Raw genomic sequence first — 13,169 nt, forward strand, 5'->3', positions numbered from 1 at the left:
ATTTAATATACATTAAATGAAGTGTTTACTCTGTAAAGTACAGCAGTAAAAATACATATTACATGTATGAGAAAAGACTTAATGCACTGGCTGTATTCTTATTTAGGGATTAATGTCAAACGTTTTAGCCACTTATCAAATTCGGAATGAAAAGTATAAATTTTCTTCACCGCTGGGCCTCATGGAGTCATCCTCGCTGCTTTTGGGTGAGAGGCAGGGAGCACCCAACAATTGCCAAGACCAGGGCTCCTAGAACATTTTTTTTTTTTTTTTTTGTCGGGTGTGCTGTCCCAAGTATCAAAGGCGATGTTTCAAGGATCAACCAAATCACACCAAAACAAAACATTTTATGGTGTCTGTGACTTCCTCTAAATTATTGGAGTCACGGATTCACTTTCCGTGACTTGGTGAGGGTTTTTTTTTTTTTGGTATGCTTGCCTCTTCCACTAACGCTTCCGATTCCATCACTTCCCCACTTCGTTTTGTAGTTAAGTTGCCCTCCATTATTTCCCTTCCGGAAAACACTCTTTGAAATACAGCGGCCTCCTCCACCCCTTTTAACACCTGTTGCAGTCAATAACCATACATACCTTTCTTTGGTTTCTTAATAATACAGACGAGTTCATGAATACAGTATTGGCTTGTGTTGTTGTTTTTTTTTTTTTTTTTTTTGCACTTTGTGTGTATTCGTGTTTCATTGTGCCATATGCCTATATGTACTTGTGATGAGTTGTTTTCCACTGCGATCGCTGTTCCCAGGCCGTGCTCTTCCCCGAAGCTGCCCCACGCGGACACGCACAGCAGGATCGAGCATTACGCCAGCAGGTACGCCTCTCGCTGCACCGCTGCTGTACGAGCGCAAAGGTCCCCCCGCCCCCTTTGCGTGTTCTCTGAAGGCAGCCGCCCTGCTGTCGCTTTTTCGCCTCCTCAACCTTTAATCCGATCCCCGCTATGTTTTCATAAATGTCCGGTTAGGGTTAGGGTTAGGGTTAGGTAGCCATGTGCCACTAGACCAGGAGTTCTTGGACTATTTTTGCAAGAAAAAAATTGTCATCTTTATAAGAACAAAGGCGTATTTTGTGGTGATAAATATTCATAATTTCTCTCGAAGGAAATATTTTTTGAAGTACAGTACATTGCTGTCATTTTAGGACAATAGTCAAATCTTTGCAAGATAATGTTGCAATGTTATAATGGGAAAGTTTCAGAAATTGACATTTTAACAAGTGCAACATTATTCCTATAATGTCAGACATTTTATTCTGAAAAAGTCACTTTTTTCCATTAAAAAAAAATAGGACTGTTATCTATTCCCCCCAAAAATGACCTTTTTGTTCTTGAAAAAAAAAAAAAAAAAAAACATTATTTCTGTGATAATCGCTCTTTTGTTCTAAATCCCAACGACTTTGCTCGAGAGGGGATATTGCTTTATCACGTTTGTTTTAATATGTAGCTATACATTTTTTTTTTCTTTTTCGAAGCCCAGCGAGAGCCTCAACTTCACCCCCCAGCACAAACACAAGCAGATTTCGAACAGCTTTGTTGTGCTGTCCGCGCGTTGACGGTGGGCGCGTTGCGTCATGTGAGGTCAGCGGGGGTCCGGCGTGCCCGCTGGCGTGTCACTGGCCTGGCCGCCGAGCCCACTGGTCACCTGGGAGCCGTCCTTGCGGATCAGTGTCTCCCTGACAGATTCCGAACGGGACTGCTGCAGTCCTGGAGGCGAAGCGCACGCGCACACATGCATTTATGTGGCTTGGGTGTTACTCCCGCGGGGATGTTGCAGCTTTAACACGCCGCCAAAAGTCTCCCGTATTAGCCACATATCTATTTCTCCATCTTTTATCTGTTTTTGCGCCTCCTTTTTGTGTAAATCCTCTGTGTTGATCTTTTATTAACCGCTGAGTGTGTGTCCCAACACGTAGCATAGGTCAAATTAGTTTCCTGTGGATTCCACGAGGTTCGCAGGTGTGCTTAGTCGTAGTTTGGCAAAAGCAGACAGACCCAGGCTGCGTTATCTCTCGATTTTCTCGCCGTCCTCTGGCGGCCGCTCGCAAATCTTAACACGGCTGGTGGCACATTTATGATTAGGTGAGTTTTTGGGAGCAGAGCGAGCGATAAAACAACCATCTGCATTCGCCGCGGGGGTTTGCTCGACTGCGCCAAGAGTAATTGTTTGCTGTTCCAGTTGAAGCAATGCATGTCATGAACCGGCGGCACGGAGGCGGACCCGAATGCAGGACTCCCAGGCAAAGGCATAATGTTCAGAGTGGTTTTTATTACCAACTAAGGTCACACGCAGTTTAAACAGTCCAGGAAGGCAGAGGCACAAAAACGTTAGGCTAGGCAAGATCAAAAAAAAAACGTGAAACAACGTCCAATAACTGTGAGGCAAACGAAGAAACATGACAAGACATGACAAAACTAAAATGGCACAGACTTGCTGTGACAAAGGATTGCTCTACACTAACTTACGCACAGTAGCGAAGTATCCCAGAATGCAGTGAAGCATGCGCAACAAACTGGCCAATGCCGGTAACACGTTTACCACTTAAGTACTTGGTCCGTTAGTGTCCAAAATGCGACAGAGCTATGACAGCTGTCAGAGGTGGCACCGCCCAGGGCAGTGGCCTGCCCATGCCCATGACAATGCATGCAATATGTACCGTACTATTTTGTACCTGTTTTCGCGTTAAAAAAAATACAAAATTGCAAATAAGGCATTTTGTCACGGATAATGGGGGCGTAGGTCCTCCGAAAATCTGTGAATTTGTGAGTGCTCAAGTGCAAATATGTGGTGGTGCATTATCGTAACTGCACCGTACTTCCCGGCCTACAGAGCGCACCTAGTTATAAGCCTCACCGAGTACATTTGTAAAGGAAATACCATTTGGTACATACATACGCCGCAGCTGTGTAAAAGCCGCAAGTGCCCACATTGAAAAACGAGATATTTACAAAGAAAGAGTTTAACGCTAGCGTGCCGCTAATGCTAGCGGCGCTGGCAGGGCCGGTTAAAAAAATAACCGGTAAAAATCACTGAGACACGCCAGTAACACAGCAGCAACACGCTTGCACAGCGCTAACGCTAGCGCAGCACTAACATGGCCGGTAAAAGTCACTTCCTCGGCAAATATATTCCTCCGGTCTCACTCTTACCGTTACGTTACTGACCTTGGCCATCATTTTTATATCAGTCTTGGACTGTTTGGAGACAAACAGGTGCATGTTTCTGCTGGGCATCGTGGAAATGTGGTAAAAAAAAAAAAAAAAAAAAAACATTTTTCGCGACTGTTTCAAGTTCCTTCTTGAAAACTGTCACCGCCGTCCCATTTGAGTCGACTCCTTAAAGGAATTTTTTTACTGCAGACAAAGGTCTAAATGAGTCACATTTGACCCGACAGAATTTACATTCTCTCGCCGCCTTGCAACTTTCGCCGAAATCTTTGGAAAATCAAAACAGATCAAACCTGATCCGATGTACGGAAAAATTGCCATTAAAAAATCTCATCCGCTGAAAACGTTTCATTGCATTGCCGCGCATTTTGTCGGCGCGTCGTCGTATTCCGCTCCGGCTCGTGACGTTTTTCCATCATCTCCAATGTTTCCCTTCGGCATTTCATCACAGACTGCGTGATTTATTTGATTTTTTTTTTTTTTTTTTTTTTTTGCACAATACGTTTATTCTGCATGCTTGAAATAAAGCATCGGCAGTAGAAACTGGATCAAGCAGCCTGGCCCAAAAAAAAAAAAAAAAATGGGGCTAATTTCAGCCCGCTTAACTTGAGTGTGACGTGAGCTCCGTCATAATAGGATTACACAGCTCTTATTGTTGACTCCCTCGGCGATGCGCTGAGCGCTCGCCGCGCCTCCATCCGTCGTCTGATGAGCGCTTCACCTTTTAAACGTCCGTCAAGTCAGTCGCCGGCGCACATCAGGGAATGGAACGGGCTTTATTTGATTTATTACTGACGGCGGAGCAACGGGTTGAAAGAGTTGTCGTTTGGATGAGATGACGAAAGAGGAGAAATCGTTGCTTACTGTGGCGTTTTCTGCAATACTGCAAAATAATCTCGTGTCCGCGATCGGACGGACGTGATTTTTGGTCACTGTTCCACTCCAACCTTGGATGGACGTGAAGAAACTCTCTCTGCCTGCCTCAGAACTCGGCAGGACGCTGCGATTCCTTCCGTTTCCTTTCAGGTCCAATTATACTCGTACAATGCGCGCTCGAGGCCGTTCAAAGACAAGACGCCCACACGCAAAGATGTGACGATTCCGCCTTTCTTCTCCTCGCTGCTTGTTGACTGCTTCTCGATGGCTTTGCGGAACTGTGAATATTTTTTCATTTTGTTCTTTTCAAGATGGAACTGACGATGCTGCATCGTGCATGTAAAGCCCCTCTCACGTTGTACATGAATATTTTAAAAAGCCGAAAGCCTTTTTGCAAGCGTGTACCTCCTCAAAAAATACTTCCAACGGTAAACGCTAAACTGCTGGTCAGAAATGAGACGTTTTATTTCGCTAAAAATTTGATATGATCGTAAGGAGCTGTAACATTGGAATAAAGTATAAGGGAAAAACAAGTATACCGTAGTACTTTACTCTTTCACTTTACTATATATTCATAAAGTTCGGGTTAGCGTTTCGGCCAGTTTGTTTGTGAAATTCCATTTTGTAAGCCACTGTAATGACTAACGCATTCCTGCAGGAGGCAGTATTGCATTGCTCCGAATTTGACATATTTCTCCGTTTTTGAAGTCGAAGATAAAGATGAGGGGAGTCAATCTGGGTTTGGTCGCTACATGGAGTTAACGATCTGATCAAAAACATAACACTTGAATAAGTATCGGAAAACACTTTTCGGATTTGGTGACATTTTTCCAATGCCTGAAAAACATAAACGCCATGCGCTGCTAAAAAATTTCTATAGAACATTTCTCGCAAATTTCTAAAGAACCATAGAACTTTAGGACCCAAGTCCTATAGAATAATTAGACATCATAGTTCAGTAGAAATTATATAGATAATCATAGCCAAAGTTCTATAGAACAAGCTGTTCTGTACAAATTTGATAGAATTCTATAGATTTTTATAGAATTTCTATAGCAGGATGTGTACCCCTAAATTCCATCTGAATGAAAATATATGATTTTTTTTTTTTTTTTTGGGGGGGGGGGGACGAGTTGTAGACTTCCAGTGAATATGAAGCTCGTGCACCTACGCCACTGAAATCACGTGACTGGTTGGAAGTGCCGGTCAAACAAAGCATTGTTCAATCCTAAATCCGTTGAGACGAAAAGAAAATCTGCCCAGAGTTTTGTCCGATACTGTTAAACATTTAGAAGGTGATAATCAACGAAAGGTACGTGGAAAACTACCCAGAGGACCCGTATTTAATGCCGAAGTCGATGTTTACGCCGATAAGAAATTGGGCTGTTAATTCGCTTCCGCTTGTCTTGGACAACTGGATCGACACACGGATCTGGTGAGGAAGTCGTCGAGATTTACACGGAAAAGTTTGAAAGCGTATAAAAGTCTGGACACATACAAATACTTCGTTGCTGGATCTGTTCTCAACCGGGAGATGGCTTGTGAACACGGAAGCGTATTCGGCTACACGTTAACCTTAGCCGAAATCCATCGATCTTTTCAGCTCTTATTCGATACAAATACCAATATTTAAATAATTTAACTTGGTTTTACAAAAAACGCATTCATTACTATGATTGGGGGAGAAAAAAAAGAGGACGGGGAGTCGGCTACTTTGTACACGGAAGCGTATTGCAGCCACACACACCTCTAAAAACCTCTCCTCGACAGACATTTTTTAAAAAATACGCATTGTTCTCAAATGAATCAATAAATACTTTGTAATTTGGGATTAAGAATAATTCCCATCTGAAATGAAGCGATCCCTCCACAGGCGTTTGTGTATTTTGGTTGGGCGCCATCCATCATGTTTAATAGCAAAAAAATCCCTCGATCTTTTCAGCTGGTATTCCACAGAATGATCTCTTTGAATATCTGTCTCGTCTGTCGTGACAACCAACAGCACAACAGGTCTCGGGTGTTGTCAATATTCTCCTCCGGTTCAACGCCTCCCACAATACCGAGCAGGTCCGTTTGACCGGCAATATGGCGCCGTGAAAATGGTGACGTCGCGCGCACGACCTCTGGAGGTCAGCGTGGACCCCGCTTCCTTCCTCGTGCACTCGCACGACCCTTGTGAGGATAAGATGCTCAGAAAATGGACGGTTGGGGGTTACGTGGTGGCACACAACTTTTCAGAGAATGCCAGAGGACGACGGGCAGGCGCCAGCGCAGGTGAGGCGCGTCGCCCATAAAGCCGGAACAAAGTGACCCACTGACGGGGAAGTAAAATAAATTTGGAGCAGTTAATCGGCACCGAGGCCGCGCTGGGCCAAGATTACGCCGCAGTTAATTGGATGTTAATGACGTTCTCCTGGGCGGTAATTAAAGAGGAAGCGCGCACAGCAACTCTTGCGATAAAGTGAGCGCTCGGGAGAGCGGCCGGTTGGCACGCCGGGCCGGGCTTTATCGACACGTGCTTCGTTTAATGATACCGAAGCTGAGTAGGAGGAGGAAAAACAACAAGCGGACTCTTTGGACTCTTTTGTTCTTTTGTTCCACGGGCATGCGTTTGCTTTCGATTGAAGAGGGCACCGAAGGTCACGACCTCGTGCGTCCCGCCACTTTTCCCGCTTTGAATTATCTTCACGCAGCCGTCGCGAGCTTCCTTGTCGACGCCGTGACACGAAAGGTAGCGCCGTCGCCGTCTGCGGGTCGTTTTATTGCCTCCCTGCTGCTGCTGGTGGACTGCGACAAGCGTACACTATTTTATTTGAAACTAATTTTATCCCCCTTTCCTTGCTGACATTTTTATTGATTCTCGTCCCTGGCAGACTTTTTTTTTTTTTTTTTCTGTCGCCGCCTCTGCAGTCTTGTCACTTAGAAGTTTAGGGGGCCACTTTTTTTGTTGTTTTCTTGCAATCCATGATAAAGTTCGCCACGGTTCTTTACAATCGCCCGTGTGACTTTTCTTTTCTTTTTCTTTTTGGTGCTGTTTTGCTGTAGTGTGAGAGCCTATGAAAATTGTTGATTTTGATTCTTTTGTGTACGCGACGTGAGACTTTCTCTCCTCTCTTTTGTGTAACTCTTTGCGTTTGCATTTGTTTGCGTGCCGTGTGTGTAGATTGGCGGAGATGGAGAACCAGAATTGTTCCTTCTTCACAGACAGCCTCTCCCCTGATGAAAGTCTGTGAGTATGTCGCCTTTGCCACGATACCAACACATTTGCGTATTATCGCCACCGCCTTGCAACGTGCACGCGTGCATGCGTGTTTGTTTGTTGACGTCAGTCAGATCGTGTTTTTGTCCATGTCCAATAATCCCCCACTATTCGTGAGACCTGCCCTAAAATTGGCAAATTTTGCGTTGCTTTTTTTTTTTTTTTTTTTTTAAATCTGCTTTTTTTTTAAATTTGCTGTATTTGTTAGTTTAATCTGCTAAATTGCTAAATCTATAAATACGGTTGTACCCTGACACCGGAATGAAGTTAAGAGATATTTCTTGGTCGGTTAAAATTTTATTTTTTATTTTTATGTTTTGCAATGTGTTGCAAGCCCAAATTTGAGGTAAGAGCAAATTTCAGATGCGCTCGAGTGAATTGAAAAAGGCTTTTTTTTTTTTTTTTTTTAATTATTTTTGTAGTCTCATCACTTTTAGTACTCGAGTAATTGCAAGTCTTTTGTTGACTTGTATTGGCCACTCATGTGCTTGACAACTATCTGCACCAATTGTTATTGTATTACTGTAATTTCCGAACTATACAGCGCACCTGATTATAAGCCTCACCCAGTATATATTTTTTTAAAAAAGCATTTTGTACATACACAAGCTGCACCTGATCAAAAGCCGCATGTGCCCAGATTGAAACATGAGGTATTTACAAAAAAAGGCGGTAAACAGAAAGAGTTTTGAAAATTTTAATAATATACCTTTGCTTTTTTTTTCCAAACAGAGCTTGTGACGCAGCAGTAACACAGCAGCAACACACTAGCACAGTGCTAACAGCCCCGGTTAAAAACAACATACTGGTAAAAGTCACTGAGACGCAGCAGTAACACAGCAGCAACATGCTAGCACAGCGCTAAAAGGGTCGGTTAAAAAAAAATACTGGTAAAAATTACTGAGTCGCAGCAGTAACACAGCAGCAACACGCTAGCACAGTGCTAACAGGGCCAGTTAAAAAAACATACCAGTAAAAGTCACTGAAACGTGGCAGTAACACAGCAGCAACACACTAGCACGGTGCTAACACTAGCACGGCGCTAACGGTAGCACGGCGCTAACGGTAGCACAGCGCTAACAGGGCCGGTTAAAAAAAATACCAGTAAAAATTACTGAGACGCAGCAGTAACACAGCAGCAACACGCTAGCACAGTGCTAACAGCCCCGGTTAAAAACAACATACCGGTAAAAGTCACTGAGACGCAGCAGTAACACAGCAGCAACATGCTAGCACAGCGCTAAAAGGGTCGGTTAAAAAAAAATACTGGTAAAAATTACTGAGACGCGGCAGTAACACAGCAGCAACACGCTAGCACAGTGCTAACAGGGCCAGTTAAAAAAACATACCAGTAAAAGTCACTGAAACGTGGCAGTAACACAGCAGCAACACACTAGCACAGTGCTAACAGCCCCGGTTAAAAACAACATACCGGTAAAAGTCACTGAGACGCAGCAGTAACACAGCAGCAACATGCTAGCACAGCGCTAAAAGGGTCGGTTAAAAAAAAATCCTGGTAAAAATTACTGAGACGCGGCAGTAACACAGCAGCAACATGCTAGCACAGTGCTAACAGGGCCAGTTAAAAAAACATACCAGTAAAAGTCACTGAAACATGGCAGTAACACAGCAGCAACACACTAGCACGGTGCTAACACTAGCACGGCGCTAACGGTAGCACGGCGCTAACGGTAGCACAGCGCTAACAGGGCCGGTTAAAAAAAATACCAGTAAAAATTACCGAGACGCAGCAGTAACACAGCAGCAACACGCTAGCACAGTGCTAACAGCCCCGGTTAAAAACAACATACCGGTAAAAGTCACTGAGACGCAGCAGCAACACGCTAACACAGCGCTGGTTAAAGTATTTTTTGAGGGGGCTCCAATGCATGATTGGCATTTTAATTGATTTTTCATACAAGTAAAATGTATTCTGAACTTAATCATAGAATGAATTGGGCTTGTTTTACTCGTAAAATGCACACAATTCCTCATTGTAGATGTAAAATTGTTAATTTTAAGTTTCATTTTATTTTTTTACAAAAATATGAAAATGTTTACGTACTTCCTTGACCAATTATCTTCGTGCTTTCCTATTCGGACAGTGCTTTGTTGGCATTTTGTAGTATTTCAGGGTGTTTCAGAAAGATCACAAAAACGGCAAATAAGGATTAGTCAGTGAATTAATGAATGGTGAACCACGAATATGTGGGGGATGTTCTATATTATATTGTCTACGTTTGAGTTTGTGTGTCTGTGTGGGCTGTCCAACACTTTTTGTTCCAATGTTTGTTTGTTTTGTTGTTTTGTTTTATTGCTCGTAGCACACGCCCCGCGCCATAGTGCAAACGGCGCTCTGATCTCGCGGCATCCGTCTGCCGAGGCCGTCTCACCAGCGTTTGCTTAAAGAGGAATTTTCCGTACGCGCATCTCGACGTGAGCCCGAGAAAATGTTGCGCGCGCAACGTTCCCGGATGGAATCTGACACGGCGGTTGCCCAAGATAATAATACTGTACTCAGTTGATTGCAACTGTCAGAGAGGCGTTGCATGAACAGGATGTTTAATTAGTGTAATTGCACACTGCTGCAAACTACAGAGTACTACTTAACATTAATTGGATACGCGCTTGTTTCTGTTGTTGTTTTAGAGCCTTTTGTGCGTCATTTGGAGGCTGCAATTTGGCTTTCAGTGTGGCTCTCAGTGACCTTCAACTTGTTTCATTTAGGTTAGGACGCAGGGGTCAAACTCGAGGCCCGGGGGCCAGATTCGGCCCGCCACATGATTTTATGTGGCCCGCGGAGCCAAACCTTGAGTGTCAAAATTTCAAATAGTTGGGGTATGAAAAGCATTTTTGTGTTATCCACGTTGCTCTTGATTTCTGATTGCAAATGTAGTTCATAAATTAATGATGTAAATATGATGAGACGGATAAATATTTTTATTGCGTCACAGTCACAGCGGCCCTCTGCGGGAAGCCAGAACTACAATGCGGCCCACGAGAAAAATGATTTTGGGTGAGGACATTCCATGGAAGTGGAGGGCCTTTTCGGATTTTTGACTGCGTTCGATCCAAGCCGATCGCTTCAGTAACTTGTAGTCATGCACAAGAAACGTCATCACAGGATATGTGCAGTATATATTTCATTAAAAAATATGAAACAATCAAATGAAAAATATTCAGTACAGCAATAACTGAGATGTTGATGGTAAGCTAACATCTTCTTAACTATTTGATCGCGCCGTTGGTCACCTTAAAACATCGGTAACCGGAAAAGTTCCCGTAATTCTTCCTTCGCGCCACCGACCTGAAGCCAGAAACTGTCAAACATTCGGGGAGAGTTGTTGTTGTTTTGGCAACATGTTGGATTGAAATAAAATGTAGACCTTTACAAGGCAAAAAAAAAAAAAAAAAAGAATATATTGCCTCAGCCTGACTGCGGAGATGTTCCGTATTGTCAAAATAAAAATAAAGTAAATCATAAATAAACAACAAATCAAGTAAATCATAAATCAAATTTCAAAGTGGCACTTGTTTGATTGAGTCTCTGTGGACCCCCTTGATGGAATAGATGCGCCCAAGGCCTCGTGTTCTTCGCTCGCTTGCTTCCGCCTTGCGTTGCTTTTCCGTTTTTTTTTTTTTGTTGTTGTCACACGTCGGCTTGGTGCTGCTGGTGGCTGAGTGTGCCCATTTCTGTGTGGGACCGACTCAGAGATGAAGATCAATACCTCCTGCGTCACCCCAGCCCAGCCCTGGACCACGACTCCCCCTGTGGGCAGCACCTGCTGCTGGCCCACCTGGAGCACCAGGACAAGGAGCAACTCCAGTGCACCCTGGCCCGCCTGGAGAATGAAAACAGGTCAGTGGATCAGGAAAGTCACAAAGTCGGGCCCCTATTTGATTTATTTCTTTGGTTTTTTTTTTTATTTTTATTTTATTTGTTTCAAATGGACGAGTTAGGACTGGGGGGCGAAAAGATCAAATCACTCGGCGAAGTCAGCCGGAACCAAAGTTTGCCCCAGCAGAGTCGATGTTTCACAGTGACATTTATTGGAGACGGATACGATGTTGGGCCGCTAAAAGCGATCCCGGAACCTCTGTCAGTTGTTTTCTCTTTTTCTTTTTGTTCCTGAAACACACTATAAGATGTTCGCTGATGGTGTAGTCGTAGACACGATTGCCTTTGGTGCGGGTAGCGTGGGATCGATTCCCACTCGACCAGTTCGCCCGAAGCTAGCTGGGATAGGCTCCAGCGTTCCCGCCACCCTTGTGAGGATAAGTGGCTTAGATAATTACATGACATGACTATGAGATGTGTAATGTACAGGTAACGTGATGAACGAGTGAGCTGAATGGTAGATAACATGTCTTTTTCTTTCAATGAAAATAAGTGCTAGCATGCTAATGCCGAATGCTAAACGTTTAGCAAAGTCCGATTTAGTTGTATCAAATTCTGTACAGTTTATCTCATAAAATCGATACAACATTTTCAGTTTAAGGATAGAATTCCGGAGAGAAGAAACAAAACGAAATGCATCTGTATTAAAGCTTGTTTTGTTCTTTTTTTTTTTTTTTTGGGGGGGGGGCAAATTACCTGAGTGCACGATGAAAAATATGTATGATTATTGATTGTAAAGAGATTTGATTATAACAGCCCTAATAGGAGTTTAATCTTAACATTTAAGTTAGAGGTTTGTAAATCATACAATTAAGTTTGGCCATGGGAGTGATTTTTGCCCGGTAATCCCCCAAAACCGCAATATGTACATAATATATCCGCGGATATGTGTGTGTGTGTTTTCGGTCTTGCCTTTCGCGTTGCTTATTTTAAGTGCGCTCTTATTTGCGGACCTCCCGCGGTGAACAATCACTTTCACACCCCAAATCCGATTGAACACGATGCCCGCGATATTATAAGCGCATATCGGGAGTGTCGCACCATTAGTGTGATTTCATTGAAAAACTTTACGCTAAGTAATCCTTTAGTTCCAGTCTAGCGGGTCTCCCGCGTTGAGGAAAACAAAGATCCACGACGCGGTGAAATTGAGGCAAAATGGAGCGCACTACTTGGAGATTCATTTACTTTGACGTGGTTTGATGGCTAAAGAAGGACAAGGAAGTTGAGCTCACGCTGTAGCGGACGCCATAAAAACACGTATTTGTTGAGATATACTTTGCCGTTCGACCACGGAGATACTTGCGCACAAGCACATGAAGCTCGTGCAAAGAACTGAGAATCTGCAAACGGTTCTTGGGCGATATCCCGCCGTCGGAAGCCCGACTCATTCCCTGTGACCCGTCGTCGTTGTCAGGGTGCTACAGAGCGAGTACAGGCGCCTCAAGTGGAAACACGAGGAGGCGGCGTCGCTCCCCATGCTGACCGAAGCCGGCGAGGGCGGCCCGGGCTCACCGGTGTCGGGGGGCCCGCGGGACGAGGAGCTCCTGGCCGAGGCGCGGGTCCTCCGCCAGCACAAGACGCGCCTGGAGACCCGCATGCAGATCTTGGAGGACCACAACAAGCAGCTGGAATCGCAGCTGCGCAGGCTCAGAGAGTTGCTGCTTCAGGTAAACGCCCGCCGCCAACTATTAGCATCAAGTGCTGTTAACCCGACGATTACAAATTGAATTGGTTCCATGACCAAGCTCCTAAATCAGTTACTTGTTCATGAAATTAATATTCTCTGCTGGAAGGAATTGAAAGGCCATCCCTCCAAAAATTACCAGGTTTAAGCTACACAGTACTACTAATTTAAACAAAACAGTTTAGCTGGGATAGGCTCCAGCACTCCCCGCGTCCCTTGTGAGGATAAGTAGCTAAGAAAATGGATGGATGAATAGTCCTTTTGTAAGTGGGAGAATT

The 13,169-nt window shown here is 44.1% G+C and overlaps 1 protein-coding gene across 8 annotated transcripts in view; it reads left to right on the forward strand.

Annotated features, from left to right (window-relative positions):
• drp2 (dystrophin related protein 2) overlaps nt 1–13,169 on the forward strand; it is a 144,429-nt gene that overhangs the window by 114,395 nt on the left and 16,865 nt on the right. For all 8 annotated transcript variants that reach the window (XR_009797219.1, XR_009797217.1, XR_009797218.1 and 5 more), the window contains exons 18-21: nt 760–825; nt 7,214–7,279; nt 11,022–11,168; nt 12,622–12,874. Coding sequence is in view for 5 of the 8 variants with exons in the window: in XM_061835708.1 (XP_061691692.1) it covers nt 760–825; nt 7,214–7,279; nt 11,022–11,168; nt 12,622–12,874 (532 nt within the window). In the remaining 3 variants the exon portion in view is untranslated. The remainder of the gene's footprint in view (nt 1–759; nt 826–7,213; nt 7,280–11,021; nt 11,169–12,621; nt 12,875–13,169) is intronic.

Source organism: Syngnathoides biaculeatus, chromosome 11 (assembly GCF_019802595.1).
Source record: "Syngnathoides biaculeatus isolate LvHL_M chromosome 11, ASM1980259v1, whole genome shotgun sequence".
Classification (NCBI taxonomy): domain Eukaryota; kingdom Metazoa; phylum Chordata; class Actinopteri; order Syngnathiformes; family Syngnathidae; genus Syngnathoides; species Syngnathoides biaculeatus.